The 18,625-nt window shown below is 37.0% G+C and overlaps 1 protein-coding gene across 1 annotated transcript in view; it reads right to left on the bottom strand.

Moving 5' to 3' along the window:
• SRBD1 (S1 RNA binding domain 1) overlaps positions 1–18,625 on the bottom strand; it is a 118,494-nt gene that overhangs the window by 29,865 nt on the left and 70,004 nt on the right. The window contains exon 17 of the mRNA XM_088524271.1: positions 16,177–16,259. Coding sequence (XP_088380397.1) covers positions 16,177–16,259 — 83 coding nt within the window. The remainder of the gene's footprint in view (positions 1–16,176; positions 16,260–18,625) is intronic.

Raw genomic sequence — 18,625 nt, 5'->3', positions numbered from 1 at the left:
AAAGTCAGTGGGAAGTTTGCCAGTTAATTCAATTGGTCTAATATTTCACAGTGACCTCAGGGTATACTGAAAAGCTTGTACCCATGCTTCCTTTGCTTGGAGGCAGCGTGCGTTAGTTTTTAACGATAAACTCTGGGTGGCAAGTGGAATACTTTTGCTTTTTCGTTAAAAGCTCACAAGCACAGGTTCTTTCAAAATTATAGGATAAAACTGTAAGCACTGATTCACGAGCTTAAAATGTTTAACTTCTAATTAGTGCTTAAAATTTCACGTTAACTTTTAGAAACTACAGAACAGATAAATTTGAGTAAACATTCACTATCATTTAGTCCAGGCGATTTTAAAGAAAAGGATCAAGCAGATCACATTTTATTTCTCAGCAAGAATGCACACGGCTCTTAAGGTAAAATACATGGTTGCACTGGGGACATATTGGCAAGGGACTCAAGAGAAGAGAGAGCAAAAACATGATATTTTAGATGTCTCAGCACCCTAAAAAGCTATAGGATGTAACTAATACCTAAGTCACAGATGTACCGACAACTGCACTTTTACCTTAGAATTTTAAAGTTTATAAACATCAGGCTTGTGTACGTATAATAAATGGGAGAACTGAAGTATAAACATTTACATGAGCTTTGTGGGTCAGTATGTTTGTATTCTGCTTTAGGTATTGAGGACAATTATTTTTAGTCTCATTTTATTGTTTATTCTAAGACTCTCCTCCTTGTTCCACCTGGGAGTGCTCTTGGTACTAAAATATCTGGTTGCAGTTGAGAGGTTCAACTCAATATCTAATAAAATAAGTGAGGAAAATAAGATGACATAGCAAGCTCCAAAAAGAAAAACACAAGAAATTCCTTAAAGAGCAACCACATCCAGTGATATCGCGTTGGATGGGCATATTAATTTGTGTATCATCATGGGTAGCTGCACATCTGTACAGAAGATTACCCAGCAAAGAGTTAATTCAGAATTTCTAACTATTCAATGCAAAAATTACCTTTTTTTTTTTTTTTTAAATCTGCATCTTAATACTTTACAATTCTTTGTAATCAATGAAACATAATTACTCACCTCCTTAAAAAACAGGATTCAAATGCCCTCTCATACAACTCACGCAAAATAATAGTTACAGGACTGTACAGTTAAACTCTGGAAAATGAATGTTGATATAACTATAAAACCAAATATCTGCAGTGTTTAACCTCTCACACTTCAGTAAAACAACATTGTACATCAGTGATGGATGCTTGGATCTCTAATTTTTTCAATTCCCTTATATAATACAGTCTTCTGCATAAAAGTTAAAAATATTCTTCCTCCTCCCAGTTAACCTATACATCTATTTATATATCCGTATTTTGGAGCTTGGCAATAAATGGAGAGGGGAACTGTTTTTGCATAATGTCTCTCCTGCTTTCAACGACCTGGCATAATATTAAAGACCTACTTGGAAAAAAATGAGGGGAGAATGATTATATATTATTCATGTTTTTCTCAGTTTTCAACTGGAAATTAAATCAGTAATTATTGTTCAAAAGATTTGTTAATGTCATAAACTTGCTCTCACTGCCAGTACTTCAAAAAATAAGTAATAAAAACTTCAGGTAGTCATTTCTGATCTCAAGACAGGCTGGTGCACTTACATATTCCTTCTACAAAACATTTTCCATTTCTATTCACTGTGTAAACTAAATATACACTCCAAAACTCAAACAAATAATGGTAGCACAACTTGCTAGTTCGAAAAGAGGAAGAAAGAGAAAGAATTCCAATTAAAGCAATTACTCACGGAAAAGATCTCAGGATGAGTACCTATCAGGTCACGTTTTAAAACACATCAGAAGCACCAGTGTTATAAAAAAAAAAAAAAAATCTATGCTGAGTAGTACTATTAAATTCAGATGCAGGGCTCTGTTTAGGTTGGACAGGCCCCAACAGTAGAACAAAGTCAGTCTGTCTTAGTACCATAACCAAATTCTACAAGTTAACAGCTTTTCATGAAAAGCTGCCATTTCAAAATGTCAATCAAACCTGAATATAAGTGGGAACTCCTGCAGAAATAACCAGCTGCAGGTTTGAAAAACATTTTTCACTGAAAGTGGAAACACAAAAGATGTTTGAATGAGATCTCTTTTCATTGCTGTAACAGTAGACGGTCATTTTCACAACATCAAGGACAAAAACACAAGACAAAATTGCAAATAATGTCTTGAAAGAACCATTTGCAGGGGTGATGAATGATTCAAGTTACAAATGACAGAATTATTGGCAAATGGAAATTCATTAATATGAAAAAGCTTTTCTTGTAAGATTGTAGTTTGACTCCGCTTATTTTTATTGCATGCGAATGATTAGGTTGTACGAATGAATTTTGATCTATGCTTAATATTCTCTTTCTCACCTCGAGGCAGCAGCTTGTATGAAGAGCAACTTGCAACAAAAGCGGTATGTTTTTACACTTGTTTATTAAGCAAAAGGATCCCTCTTAGTTTATCAATACTCAGATTGACAAAAGGAAGTTAGAAATGATAACCTATAAACTGAAAGAACTTCGGTTTTCTAATTCCATTCTGTACACCCCAATAAAAGTGATGTTTACTTAATTAGCTAAGGGGAAATATTACTTACACAAACATATAACATAGCTGAAAAGAAGCTTAGCACTGGTACTTTGGCCGCATTCTTCTTTCTAAAGAGCATGGGAGGAACAAAACTATATTTTTCCTACTCTAAGAAAAATGAATACTGTCAGCCTCTGAAAATTAACTTTCTGTCTAAATACCAGCATCAAAAAAATTATACTCAACTATTAGACTGACACAGTGCCAACTTTATTCAAAAATCTCTACACTCAATGCCCTGAGAGCACACAGGGAGCTCTGCAGAACCGCTATACTGTTTTTAAAAAAAGTTCTTCTCCCGCAACAGATAGTTAACAGCAACGGTAGTTACAGTCAGTGTAACAGTCAAGTGTTTCTTGGATAAAATTATAAGAAATAAATAAAAAAAAAATGCACAGTGGACAATCATCTCAGCATGTCTCAAAATTTACAATACTATTGTTGATATACTGCCCTATACATACTTACCACTTGCCCAGCATGATCATCACTGATTATGATTACCACATGAACGGATTAGCAGCCATCCTTTAAGTTACATCACATTTTTCTTAAGTTACATCTTTCAACAAAGTGGAAATATGCTTATGAAATCACTTTACATTCACAAATTAGAGTGAGATAGAGTGCCACAGTTATATAACTGATGAATATTTAGAGGAAATCAAAGTTTAAAGAGTAAGAAAAGTTTGAAAATAACATAAACATGATTCTTCAGTTGTCATTGAGTAAGATTTTATACAGCAAAAAACTCAAACAATTCTTCACTAACTTCACTGTACAGAGGTATTGGTTGCATCACCTTATTTCGTGTTCTAGGACCGTCTTCTACAGCCTACATTAGTTTCTGATATCCAAACCCTTCATGCTCATATTGTATCAATCTGTATTTCTATAGCTGCAGGCTGCAACAGGCTACCAACGTCACTTGAGAGTTCTCTTACACTCAGGCTTCGGTTCTGCAGAACCACAGCAGGAGTTTATCACTAAAGATGCAACATGCTTCCAAAAAGACAACCAAAATAGAGAGAGTTTCATTACTAGCTCTTGTTCTTACCAATCTGTGTCATCAGCATTTGTTTTTAAGCAGGGTGGAGCATATACTGCCTACTGTGAGATTTTGGGGATAAATAATCTACTGGATGTATAAATAGTTGAAGTAAGCTTAACTTGGCCATAAAATGCTGCTACCAAACTATTTAAAAGCTGAGGGAGAAAAAAGGAAAGAAGGAAAGAAATGAATGGTGCCAAAATACTGCCTTAGCAAGCAGAGTATTTTTAAAGCATTCTCAAAAGCATAAGGATTTTCTATTTACTTCAGGAAAGAGCTTACAAGTCCAAACGTGCTAGAGGTTTTTTGTTTTGTTTTGTTTGGAGCTGCCAATTGTTAGTCAAGATTACTATTCACTTTACAGGAGTGTTAAGAATGCAAATGGTTAACAGTAGTATAAACTATATACTTGGTTTAAGTTTGAATGTCTAAAACTATTACACACTGCATTCATCTGCATTCCCTGTTTATGGGAATGAAATATGTAGTCATTTGAAGTCCACAATATGTATACTGTGTTTGTAATAACTGCAGATTTTACAAGCACATTATTCTTTCCATTAGGATTAAAACCTCACCGAATAGCAATTTGTGAAAGAATTCTAGCAGGGCCCTGAGCCCAGAACTCTGACCTCTGATGAGATGCTTGGCAGCAACAAACTCTAGGTCTAAGCAAAACATCTGGTTCGAGTTAGACTTCCTGAAAAAATAGCCCCTGTACTGGGGAAACTGGTATTCGCTCAGCTTTGTCTATACACTTTGACTGACTTCAACACTGCTGCAGAGAGAGAGAAAAAAAAAAAGAAAAAAAAGAAAAACCCTCGACAGAAAGCACGTCAATCACTGTAGACTTCTTGGTGGCCTCCGAAGAGCGAGGCACTTACATGAGAATACACTGTATGCATTTGTTCCTGCTTCTTGGGCTTTCTCCTATTGTACCTCATAGCTCAATGTTTATTTCGGAATTAGTGCCAGCTCTGCGTTATCTAATCCAAAGCGACACTCATGGTCAAAATATAAATTTTGCCTGAAGAAATATTTTCTGTAGATTTTTTTTTTAACAATAATTATTTTAACCTCATTTTTTCTTTCAAATTTAGGCAATCACTGTCATCATAAAATAGATGGGAATATTCCCAAAAGAAACACAAACTCAATAAAATGCCAAAAAAAAAAAAAAAAAAAAAAAACCAGTAAGAACAGCAACAGCTTTTCTTTGGCTCCCAAGATATTTTACACACAATGCAATTTTTACATACTCTACACAGATAACAGTAACACAGAAGTGCAATTGTAACGAGAGGACTGATGCACTGGGGCAGGGCATACTGTGCTTTTTCCTTTGCATAATCGGCACAAGCTCCTGCAAAAAGGATATGAAAAGGCTAAAGCTGCTTCTCATTTGCCTGAGATGAGAGGTGCACCTTGGCACAGAGTGTATGAAAATGAAGAAAGGAACAACTTATGCGGGCGGCTCAGCAAGGGTTGCACAAACATCTTTGTGTTTGCCCAGGCAGCAAAGGCAAAGATGACCAGCCCAGTGCAGCAGGTAGGACGTAACTTGAGTAACGTATGCGCTGTCAAGGAGTAAATGGCCAAATTTATTCATGAGATTGATATTTTCTCTGCAGGAGATTTTATATCTCTACATACTATACTGAAGCCTTTTGAAACCAATTAAACAATAATAATAAAACAGCAGGCAATACTTACTAAGACCTGTTAAGTTAACAGATCAACACATTTATTTTAAATATCTTATATAGCATTAGGAAACTCTATATAATTGAGTTTAAAAATGACAGATACATAAATTAATGGAGAGCTCTGTCAACACATTCACTGATGTTGCATACATTTTTTGGGTGTAATAGATGTGTGATAATATTTATATACACCCTTCTGCTTTGTACAGATGAATTTACCCTTACTTGGGCTAAGAGTAGAACCTAATTCCATTAAGAGCATACTTTTTGTATATTCTGTAATGCTTGAAAAAATGAACATTTGATTTTCGTTAAAAGAAGGAAAATAATCTGAATTAAAATCTTCCATTTTCCACTCTATTTTACAATAGCCTTCCATTCCACTGTATATTACGAACATCTTCATAGTTTATTCTCTGCCTCTGATTATTAAAGCAATAATATTTTTATTCTTGAGGTAGCAGTACCTATACAGTGGAATTAACTAGCAACTTCTACTCCCATTCCCCGAGTTTTAAATTGAATGCAACTGAGCCTGACCCCCTGCATTCAGGTAAAATGCTACCACCAATCCACAACGGGACATTTACAAAATAAGCCTTGATTGTTTGAACGGCAACCATGCCGCCACCGGCATTTCACCCGGGAGACTTAAATAAATAAAAATAAACCTAAGTAATAAACACCGTGTTTTATGGAGCTGCAGAAAAAAGCAAAAAGGGGGGAAAAAAAGAGAAAGAAAAAAAACAAAAAAAAAAAAGGAAAAGGCCTTGTGGTAAAGTTATACGATTAAGTTTAAGGGCTGCCTCTTTCACTTGGGAAGGCTTGGGGCCTACGCTAGCGCTCGGTGCCGCTCCTGAGGGAGCGGCGGCTCCGCGCGGCCTGTGCTCTGCCTCAGGCCTCGCCAAAAACGGCGCAGCCGCCACGCAGAAAAAGGCCCTGGCAATCCGCGGCTACGACGGCCTCTGTGGAGCCGAGTTTTTCTGGTTCTGAAAGCACTCCAGCAGTTGTGTTAGTCAAATGTCTGAACTGAGACAGCAAACAAAAATATCAAAAAAAGAAACTCCACACGCATCTGTCCACAGACTTCGGGTTTTTAGAAGACTGAACACAACTTTAGAACCATCATCGTCAAGTTAGTTGACAGCGATAAGGACAACATTCACTTTAAATAACCCTGAATTATATACAGTTCAGTAAATTTGAATTTGTTTTGATTTAAGGTCTTCCAAAGTTGAGGCCAACATGCTGAACAAAAATATTAAACTATCTATAACCCTGTGTCAACATATGATGCTACTGGGAATGGTAAGTGAATTAATTTTCCAAGGAAAATTAATTACTTATGACTTACAGTTGTAAAAGCAAACAACGTAACTCTGGATTAGGGCACATTTAATTTCTGTTTGGAGTAGCGATTAAATTAATTTCATATAATTCATGGTATGTAATGGAAAGCAGAACAAAGATGAAATCTTAGACAATGACTGACACAGAAAAAAAGTGTATATTTATGTTCCTGATCCAAAAATAAAGGTCACAGATATTAATCACTGTCTGGTAAAACATGATTTTGGTTTCTGAAATAAAATTTAAAAAAATCTAAAAAAAAAAAAAAGTGTTGTTGGACAGATAAAATCCAAAATGCAACAAATTACAAAACATTAGAGAAGTCTTTCATATTATGTCTCTACTAGTGAAAAGAAACTACAAATTTATGTGATATCTCCTGAACAACAAATAACCTTAAAGGATTATTATAAGGAACGGGGACATTAATTTATAATCACTTTATGGAATTTATGGAAGAGAGGAAAAATTTAATTGCAGATCCAGTATTATAAATATATACATACACTAGCACCACATTGTGACTTAAAGGTAAATTATAAGATTTTTATCAGCTTTTCCCATCATCTAATTCAGTTGTATAAAAATAAATCCACAGCTAAATGAATTTATGAATCTGTTTTTGCAGCAATCCATAATTTGTTTGTTTGGGCTAGTAAAAAGTATTTCAATACATTTCAATACAAAACACACCAAATTCTTTTGCTGCATAAGATCCATCACTAGAACTATACACATTAATAAACATTTTACAGGTTTAAAATAATATAGGATTTTAAATGCCAATTATGGTCTCCTGAAATCCTTCCGATTTCAGATTTTCAGATTCCAAATCAACAGCTGCTAGCGTATGAACTAAACTAAAATCAAAGTATTATGATATTAGTATTTTCATTGTAAAACAAATGAATACATAGTTAATTCACGAAACCAGAAGAAACGCAACATGATCGCTGCACAACAAACAGTAACTAAGAAATCCCACTATCAAGTAATATTTATATCCATAATGTTTAAAATGACCCCCCACACACATTCAAAGCAAGTCACACACATCTCAGCTGCCACTTTTACCTGGCTTTGGACACTCGAGAGATGTTTTCTTAATTTAATCAGTTTTATGATTATAATATTTACATTAAAATCTGACTACAAATCTTAACATAGTGCCATGAGGATTAAATTACTTCACACAAAGACAAATGTTTGGGCTTGAAAAGCAAGCTCTACGGACAAAAATATCACTTCACGGCTATAAATAAAAGCTGAGGACAATCTGCAGCTCTCTGGCTGCTCTTTATTGCAGTAGCTACATATATATATATATATGTTCAAAAATTTAAATAACTTCAAGTTAAGAAATTTAAATTAATTTGGATGAAAGGGTTTGAACAACTTTTCTGTGTTTAAAAGTACAGTTTTATTTAAGGCTGTTAAAGACATTTAAAATGTAAACAGCAAAACTAGCAGCACCTCACACATTTAGGAATCTGTTCAAGCAAAATACTTTTGAGAAAATAAACTTCATCGTCCTATTTTCTGTTTCAGCTTTGAGTTGATTAAACGTTTCCCATCGGAGGTGCGGAAGTGCCACACCAAATCAGTCTGCAGGCTCACAGCCTTGCACCTCACATTTGGTTCCTCTTGCCACTTGGCTCCTACAGCAGTTCTTGCCTTGCAAGAACTGAAATCCACCCTCTTGTATCATGACTAATCCAGCCTGTGTTTGGACTAGCTTTGCCCAAGCACGTTTATGGAAAGGCAGATCAAATGCAAACAGTAAAAAGGCTTCCACAGAGGGTGCACTACACCTGAGGAATTTTGACTCAAATTTTCTATACACTCCTTCTGTGGCAACCTGGAAATAAAGAACCTTTACATCTACCTCTTGTGAGCTACAGCATGTATAATTTTAACTTAATTAGTGTAAGGCACCTGAGAAAGTTTTCATCAAATGTGTTTTCATACGGTGACAAAAAAACTGCCCAGCAGATTTGGGAATTAAATCAGAAAGTAACTGATGAGTGAGGGCAGCTCTGCCAAACAGCTGCCTTCCATCATCACGCTACAGCTAGAGTTTTCCGTCTCAGGGTATCTACCAAAGCTTTCCTAATTTTGTTAAAATCTCAGAAGCTCCACAAGAACACACTTATGCAGACATAAACTGTCTAATAAAAATCAACAGCATTGCAAGAGGGGCAATATTAGCGTTAATATCTAAAATTTACCAGCATCTCAGGTTGCTTACAAAGGAATATCTCTGGTATTTTTCAAATGCTCCCCACTACGCATTTTTTTGTGATAGCAGTGAAAAGAGATGCAGTCCACTGGCAGTTTCACGAACGACATAGGCAGATGCAGGGACACCTCAGTGCTCATGTATTCTTTGTAAGCATTTACATGCACAGTTCACTTTGTTTCCTTAAAGGGATCGTATCTCACCCACAAAGATGTACATTAACTAAAAACACTAATAACAGAACAGCTATCTTTCTTTCAATATTCTTTTCTTTTAACCTGCCATAACCGACTAGCAAAGGTTTATGATGCTACTGCTGAGATAACAGTTAATTTCCCCTTGCTAGCCGGAAAACAGGTAGACATCGCTGTAGAGACTCTGCCAATAGAGCATGGAAACCAAGGCAACAAGAAAAACCATTACCGAAGATCGACTTAATTGTGCAAATTCACCAGAAATATAATTTATTTAGAAAGAATTTAAGTTTTACAAACCTACTTCATTGGAGTACACGATGGGGAAGCACCCAAAACCAATACAAGAAGCGAGTAGCTCTTCCTGACATAGCCATCTCAAAGCTTTTCTTCTTCATTGCTTTATTCACAGGCCTTTACTTTTCCACATGAAAGTCAAATAATTCACCCTAGAACACGCTGGACAGAAACATGTATGATTTTCCTCACACAGCTAATACCTTCCCACTACTACACTATAATTAAGAGAAACTTCAGACAGGAAATTGATGGCCTGCAAAACATAACTAAAGGCTGCATAACTAATCCTAGCAATAGGATTCTGTAATTTGCTGGGTGTTCGGATTCCTGCAGAATGCAGGAAGGTATCCGCCAGGCCGCCCATCCATTCCCGTCACACATTTTTCCCTATTGGCAAGGCTGGGGTTATTTCCACTGCCTTCACTATTATTTTAGAGACAAAGTCACCACACCTCATCCCTCAAAAAGGGGGGAATACTACAGGTTCACAGGAGGGATTTAAGTTTCCTTTACTGAGAAGCAGAGTTAAGAGCACCTTTGTGAAATATTATCCCACGCACCCTTGTCTCTCAAGGCGCAGTGAATTCTTTCAGAGATGAGACAAAATACAGAAAAATATCAGAAGCTGTCCTGCCACCACCAAAAATTTGTATTTACAGTAGCAGCAACATAGTCTTTTATCATTTTTTTAAAAATGCATTTCTTTAATATCAGAATAGCCAGTCTCTCTCATGACATCTTAGTGTCAGCTGCACTCCATTCTACTGGAATATTTTTATCTTATTTTTTCCACTTAAAGAACATCTGAAATTATCCACACGCTGCGAGAAGAGAATGACGCACGTCCTTTAACAAAGGCTTCAATTACTACGAGATACATACAACTGAACACTGCTACTCTTAGATACCTCGTGTTTAAGCAAATGCTTTATCTCGTTAGGTGGCCATTTCGATTAGAGAAATCCATGAGCAAGCTCAGGGAGCTGCAGTCGTATCGCAGCACACCCGCAGCGGGAGGTATCTGCCGAGGGCCGGAATTGGGAAGGAATGCTGCAGCGTATCGCAGGCTGCCCAGCTCGGTGCCGAACCCCCGGATCTGCATTGTGAGCACCGAACAACATTCCTGCTCGAGTGAGCTGCCACGGGAGCTGCGTGGGTCACACAACATAAAGCACCGTTCACCTAATAAATAAGCTATCCCATCTTCTTCATCACAGAAATACAAGTTGCAAACCAGCACAGATTTGTTTTAATAAACTTAATAAAGCATGCCTGAGTTTAAGTTTGTTTTGACAATCGCACTTTGGAGTTTTTTTTTTTTCCAAAAAAAGGCACTCTGACACATCATATGTCATCATATTCTCACACCAGACATGAGTGATTCTCCCATGCTATCCAAGTAATACACATAACTACTCATATGTCCTATGGGTCAATTAATCAAAAAATACAGAAGTAAAATACTCTGAAAAATGCATATATCCAATCCGAGTGAGTTCCGTATTACTAAAAAAAATAATTACTCTGCTCTACCTTATTAAATAAAAACATACTATACAAAGGATGTATCCAAAATCAGGAAAGATACAAAGTCTCTTATATTTCATCAACAAAAATTGCATATATTTCCATGCAAAATGAGCACCAAACTTTTCTTAAACTGCACACCAATTCTTTATGAATATCAGTGCTAAGATTGTAAAGACTCATGTTTGTACTTCCCAATTATTTGGCAGCAGCTTCCTGTATTACCATTACTTTTCACAGGCAAAAAATCAATCCAACAGCTTAATTTGCCAAAAAAGCATTGCATAGTTTAAAAAATATATATCTAATAATGCAGGTTCTTAAACCTCAGTATGGCTTAACAGATGAAGTTAGTGAATTATCTTCACTAGAGTTAAGTTCTAACAGCAGGTAGGCGACACGTGCAGGAAAGGTACACGTTTGCTTTTCTGGAGGGAAAGACAACAAATGGAAATAATACACAGACTTGTTCAGTCCAGATGTACGAGGCTGACCAAAGTGTGTTTGATCTTACTCTTGGATTTGCAAGCACCATTGAAGTCCTTTTGATCCCTGAATTTCTAAAATCATTATAGTTAACCTCTCAAATATTTCCAAAACTAGCAAATATTAAGTACACATACAATCAGTTCGCCTCAAATAAATAATTTTCATGATGGGAGAGCAGAAGAATAATAAAGTTTGAAGCGATACTACAGTAATAAATGAGGTTAACAATTTTCTAACACACATCCTGTTACTCCAGACACCCACTGGAGAGTTAGAAAGACTTGACAGAAATGTCTTTCAAGGAAGGGGAAGATCAAAGAATGAAACAAAATAAAATGGTTCTGAGCACTTCAGGCCTTCTGCAGGAAAGGGCAGCAATGTTCTTCCAACACTGCTCAATCAGGTCTCCTTCCCCAGCACAAACAGGCTTGAGCAATGGGGTAGGGACAGCAATGGCCTGTGATGACAGCTGCCTGCTGAACTGCTAAGGTCCAGCTGCAATAAGCTCAGAGAAAGCCCGGTTCTTCTAGGAGAAAGGAGAAGAAATCCCTCATTTCTAGTAAGGGCTGAGATATTCATTGAGTCATAAAGCTCACTATTAGCTAGCTGGCTATGGTTTTTAAAAACGATCCATATCCAAAGAACAGCAATTAAGAACTGTGTCTGCCGAGGGAGGAAGCCTCTTCAATTGAAAAGGTCTTCCTAGGTTGCATAGCCATTTGAGCAAACATGACCAGCTTCTGGGGAAAAGCACACTAAAATCCAAAATGTGTATTAAATTTCATCTGAAATGATAAAGTTGCTGAGGTTAACAGTCAAGTGCAAAACTGATGCACTTAGCCAGAGGAAGACAGGGAGGAAAAGGATGAGAGGGAAATAAGAGGCATTTCCAAATTGTAAATGCTGAGGCATTACAATTGTAATTTATGAAGCACCTTATGCTCTCCTTTGATCAGGACCCCCCATCAATATGCAGAAACTAAAACAAATTAACTAAGCTGGTTTCCCCTCAAAGACCCTCCATTTAAGAATATTTTTCACAAATACCATTTCTTCAAAATGTTTTGGTTACATCTGAAGTTAAGCATCCTACTTTTTCAGAGATTAGAAAATTGCACACATTATACAAAAACAGGTCATGAAAATTTTTGCATTCTTAAAATTATAATGACCAGATAGGATACTGCTTCTTTAAGTTCAGACATCGCACACTATTTTTTTTTTATTCTTATATATGACTTGTTAAAAGTGATACATACTATACTCCTAAATGACAGGTGAGTTTAAGCTTCACCATATAAAGTATATTTTATCTGTTTAGATATACCCATTTTTCCTATGTACAAAAATTTAACTCCAATTCATCAGTGAAGGACTAAGCAAACTTCACATCCTCCTTATCACTTCCTTCTCTTTTCTCTGCTTAAAATAAAGATTAAGTTTGACTTTTAAAAATGTATTAGTTTATTTCTCCCTTTATCTAGGGAGGAAATCGGAATGCTATGAAATCTATGACTACAGAAGGCTCAGCTCCTTCTCCCAGTAGCCTTCGGACACACACAGGCGCACACATGCACTCCACAGACTTTGAGAAAGCTCTTTTCTCGAGCTGAAAAGCTGAAGCAGATACAATATGGTCACTTGGTCTTCTTGGAGCACTGCTGTCATGGAAAGAAGTAGATCCTACCCACGTATATGAGGATCGTTCAGCTGAACAGACAACATGTCTGAATCACAGCTCGTGATTATAAAAACTGCAGCCTTTTTCATGGGGATTCCGCTTAGCCAGTGTCTTAATTTGAGCTCAGAGAGAAAACATTCAGAAAAGACACAGAAATTTATGTCTCTTGGCTATTGCTTTTCAAACCCTAAAGAAACCTGGGACCTCTCTGACCTCCTTAAACTGGTGAAGAGACCATGTCCCAAGTCGAGCCACCTTAGGCAAGCACACAAGCAGTGGCCCCATCTCCCTTCCTCTAAGCTATGCACTCCAACCCTTCCCCAAGCTAAGTCATCATGTAGGTACTGACAGCACGGAAAAAGGATGAGGGACCCTTGGACAGCTGTAGCAGAGGAGGCAGGACCTCTCCTCTCAGGAAGGGTGCACTTGGACAACACCCAGCTAATGTGAGCCCATCCCCGCAGAAGTCACAACTGTGCTTCTGCTATAAAACTTCCATTTAGCAGCAGCAAAAGGCAACGTCAGCCCAAAGAGTCAGAAGCCGGGCACAGGACTAATCACCGTCTCTCTTTCAGGACAAGTACACTAAAATGTGGATTTGTCAAATTCCTAAATATCAGTTTCAGGGTGTTTAGAGAGAGGTCGTATGTAAAGGCTTATAGTTACAGCAGGTTAAAAAGTAACATTTTTGGTGAAAAGCCTGTTACATTTGATCTAGACTGCGCATTTTTTATTTCGTCCCAGAAGTTAATAAAAAGTTACACTCAATAACTAGGTTATAAATTAAAGTATAACATAACATTTAAAATTGCTTTGGATAATATCAAATTCTATTCCTGATATACCCTTTATCTGAGGGATTAGCTCAGCGATTATTCTAGGATTCACTCTGTGATACAACAGCTTTTTTTCCCTGCCTAGCTTCTGAGCTACAGAAAAAGTAACTCTTCTCCCTAAAGGGAAGCAAGTCATAATAGTTTAATTCCTCTCCTCTTCCCTTCCCCTCCTCTGGCAAGAAAGCCCTAGTGTCCAAAGGGCAGCAGAACTTTTGACTTTGCTTGCAAGAGTGCAAATTTGCTTTCAAGAATGTCACATAAAGCTCTAGTACCTCAGAAACCTTTACATCATTGAACAAGCATCTTATAGCTACTGGGGTGATATTTAAAACTTCTGACAGGAATTATATCTATCTAAAAGGATTATCCAAACCATGATGAGACTTAAAACTGCAGATTGCTAGGGGTGAACAACTTTTGAGGTCTACCTTTAACAGGCTTTTAGAAATTCTTTCCCTCAGACTTTTAATATAACCACTTTGTACATGAACAAATAATGTAGTTGGACATCCACTTGCAAAACACCTTTAGAGGAGCAAGAAGTTTCAGTGAAAGGGCCAGGAAGATGGTGCTTACCTGCGCTGTCTGAGTGTGAAGCAAATCAAGCTGGCTTAAAGCACTCAGGCAGCAAGGAACAGCTGTTTTCTGTTTATTATGAATTCACCTCATAATGTCTCCCTCCCCAAACCATATGCCAACCACCAGCTCTTGCTTGAGATGTTCAGTAGTACAATATGCATGTAGTCCACAGTAGGTCTTTCTTTCTTCTTTAAAAGTATCCACCAACCCAAAAGAGCTGCTACTAGGATACAGCATTTCATGGATTTTTTTTTTGAGGGGCTGTGGGGGGTGTTGTTTGTTTGTTTATATTTTGCTTTCTTAAAAAGAAGATCAACAAAAATTTGTATCACTCTGTTGTTATAAATAAATATATATTCATATATAAACAAAAGCAGTTGGTTTCCATGAGTAACGAAACCAGCTATGCTTCAGATGGAATCTTCTGTCAGGTTTGTAGTGGCTATGAGCAGAGCACACTATTACCAGGTTCTGGATGCACTCATTCAAGAAATCTATAGTATTTCATCCTTTCAATCTATGGTATATTTCACATTGAAGGATTATTTTCTAGTCTGTGGTAATCAAAGTATAGTTTGCAAAAACAGCACTTAGTGCAACATTTAAAGAACCTAGATGAACTTCTTTGTTGGTGAAAGGAACTCAGGCTCTTTCCAGTTCTCTGAAAAGCTTGCAGTGACTCCCCCCAACAACACACATGCATGTTGTTGTTTTTGTCACACTGCCTTTAGCAGTGGCAGTAAAACCCTTGTAGATTCTCAGCTACACTCTATCCCATTGACTTACAGGAGGTCACCTGAAAGCTTCAGACTATCTCAGAACAGTCTTAAATTTTGCTTTCTCTTCTGACTTCTCTTCCATCTGTTCAATTTTAACTCTGAAGCTATAGTCTTGAAAATAGAGAGGAAAGAACATACTGCATTTTCGATTTTGCACTTCTCTGTTCTGTGGGACTTGAGCACTTGCATAAGTGCTTTCCTGAACTGATGCCAACATACCATAAAATAACAATTTTGTACCCCTTCTCAGTGCCACTCACTTTGTAAAGACACTTTGAAAATAAATTTCTCCCCTCAGAAACAAGCTACGAAAATGAGCAAAACTGAAAATAGTCAAACATTTCCCAGTTCAGCTTTAGTAAATTAAAAATGTCAAAGCTTATGTTTTTCTGACAAACACAAGAAGGAATGTACCTAGTAATACAAATTAATGGCTTCTAAGTGGAGGATCAGTATCTCATTGTATTTTACACAAAAAGCTAAAACCCAGTTGCTGTAATGATGGGGAAAAAAAAAACAAAAAAGGCAGAGAGAGAGAGAGAGAAAAACCTTTTACAGATTGGGTTACCTGTCTGACCTGATGTTTTAAATAGACTATAAATCTGGCTACAGACATTTCAGATTCTCAGTAACAATTGTTTAAATCAGATTAAAAAAAAGAGCCAATGAGCTTACATATGTTTATTACCATTCTACAAACTCTAAACAAACCTTTTAAACATGACAGAACTAGTGGACACTTTAATTATCAAGCAGTGCTTTAGTGTTGCTCTGTATAATGATTGATTACTTACATTAAATGATATGCATTAGCTTACCTGATACATTCCAACTCCTATATGTTTGGGCTCAATTTTCACTAGCTCAGCTAATGGGTCTTGTACACGTCTAGCTATTGAAACTGAAAAAGAGAAATAGAAAAATAAAAATATATTTTAATCTGAGAAGCAGAATTATATAACTGCTTTTTCTGTTTTTTTTCCAATACTCCATATATTTAATTCAGTTTTTGCTTGGAGAATAAAGAAATAGGTGCACAAGTTATCAATAACATAATAGAAACTCTTCCTTATTATTAGACACAAGAGATGAAGCACATGAATAAATTTTTAAGAAAAAGTTATTGCAGGAAAGGTTCAAGGAGATTTCACACCGTAACCATGACATGCACATCCTCAGTTCACAGGGGAACATACAGAATTATGGACAGTAATTTTGCCCTTGCAGCCATAATAAAATGTATATTTAACCTATAAAATTAAATTCTGAAATAACCTTTAAGCTTAAATGACAGACATGTGATTTATATATATATATATTTAAACTAATTAACTTCAAGTACATATACTATATTTATAGATACTTTAACTATGTAACTCAGCATTCAATTTCAGAGTGTACTAGATGGTAACAACGCAATAAATGTATGCAGCTCTGTTGTTGCCAGAAGCAGACAGAGGTTTAGGAAAAACAAAGTATTTTCCAACATTTCTGATGCCATAACAGCACGTGAGAAGAACATTTAGCTTTATTAATGCCAATGTCTGAGCCAAGGCTGAGTATTTGAAGCCCATTTTTACTGTTAACTTCTTCACTTACTGAAATGTCAAAACAAATTCTTATTTGCAAGGTCTCAATCTTGGCCTAAGTCTGCAGGTACTGGGTTGCATTCTTCACATGGCTGCAACATTTCCAAATGCGCTTCCCCCCACATACACTGAAACAAGGAGCTTTACCCTTATACTTAGGAACTTTTTTTCTCCTGAGGCTGAATGCACAGAAAAAAACAAGTTTGATTTAGCACCTCTCAGTCCATTCATTCTATATTCTGAAGAAAATTCTGATGAAGAACGTCAATATAGAGAGACACTCTTAATTCTGAAAACCAAAGGTTTTGGAAAAAGAAAAAAAAAAACACACATATGCAAGGAAAGCAATCTAGAGAGGTAAAATGAAATGCTGAGATTATCAGAATTATCTGATAAATTAGGTAAAGTTACAGTGTTTCACCATTACTATTCATGAGTAATGTTCCACAAGATTTCTGAGCACAAGGGTCCCATAGTTACTTTATTGCCATTACCAACACTAAAGATATAGTTGGTACCTGTGCTGAGAAGATTATAAGTCAAACAGATGAAGGCAGACAAAAGGCAAGGGAAAGAGGCACAGACTAATGGTCGTATTAATCCAGGTTCCTTTGGCAGAAGCAAGAATAGGAAAAGCTGGACCAAAAGCCGATAAAACAGCAAAGACCTGATGGACAAGTAGATTCTACTAGGTGCAGAGAAGAAGGAAGAACACAAATCTTAAGGCACTGGGGATCTCCAAGATCTCAGTTGACAGAGGCCAGCTCCTGTCGCGTTGGCGTCTTTTCCTGCTGCGTGAACTTGTGTGAGAATGAGAAGAGTGGAGGAGCTGCACAGGAGAAAGCTGAAACCCTTCTCCAGAAGCAGCCTTGCAGTTGGCTTTAGCACCGTTCCAAGAGACGTTTCCTAAAATTTATCTTTATTATTATTATTACTATTTTAAATCAAGAAAGGTCAGAGGACAGCTAGACAGGAGTAAACAGCTACATAGACAATGTGATTTGGTCAACGATACATACACAATATTTAAATAGGAAAACTGTAAGCATCTCCAATAGCCTATAGCTCATATAAATACAAAAGACTTTACACACCTAATTTAAATGGCCACTAGTGCAGGTTGCTGAATACTGATTTCACAACATTTTGGATACTGGAGGCCAAAACACTAGATCTAATGCCTGGCCTATCTACTTGTTATGTAGGTGCCTCAAACGGCAGAAGCAAAATTTATCTCTTGAATACAGTGCCAAAGGTTTCCCTTTAAGGATCAGCACTGCTCAGCGGAGTTAGCACGAAGTTCACTGCTCGGTCAGGCCAGATTTCGGGTCCTTTGCTGTCACTGGGAACATATGCTGACCAGGGCAGCAGGAAGCACCACAGCGGTGACACCCGATCGGCCGCTGCTCCGGCGGAGACGGTCCGAATTCGGCGGCTCCCGCCTACGTCGTCTTGTCAGGCTCACAAAAGGTTAATCAGAGCAAGTGCTACGGCTTACTACAGAAATGCTTTCCTGTAACAATCACACGTATAAATTACCATTCGAAACGCTAGTGGTGCAGATGTCCAGTCACCTTTGAATGTAGGAAAGTCTATGCTCAACAGAAACAAAAATAGAACAAAGCATCAATGAGAATAATGCTAATCCAACACAGGAAAGAGTGCCATATAGATATAT

The sequence above is a fragment of the Tinamus guttatus genome, unplaced genomic scaffold (genome assembly GCF_059628265.1).
Source record: "Tinamus guttatus ecotype Peru unplaced genomic scaffold, ASM5962826v1 Tinamus_guttatus_pri_ptg000208l, whole genome shotgun sequence".
Taxonomy (NCBI): domain Eukaryota; kingdom Metazoa; phylum Chordata; class Aves; order Tinamiformes; family Tinamidae; genus Tinamus; species Tinamus guttatus.
The sequence above is the reverse complement of the archived record's forward strand: the minus strand, read 5'-3'. Positions and strand labels throughout refer to the sequence as shown.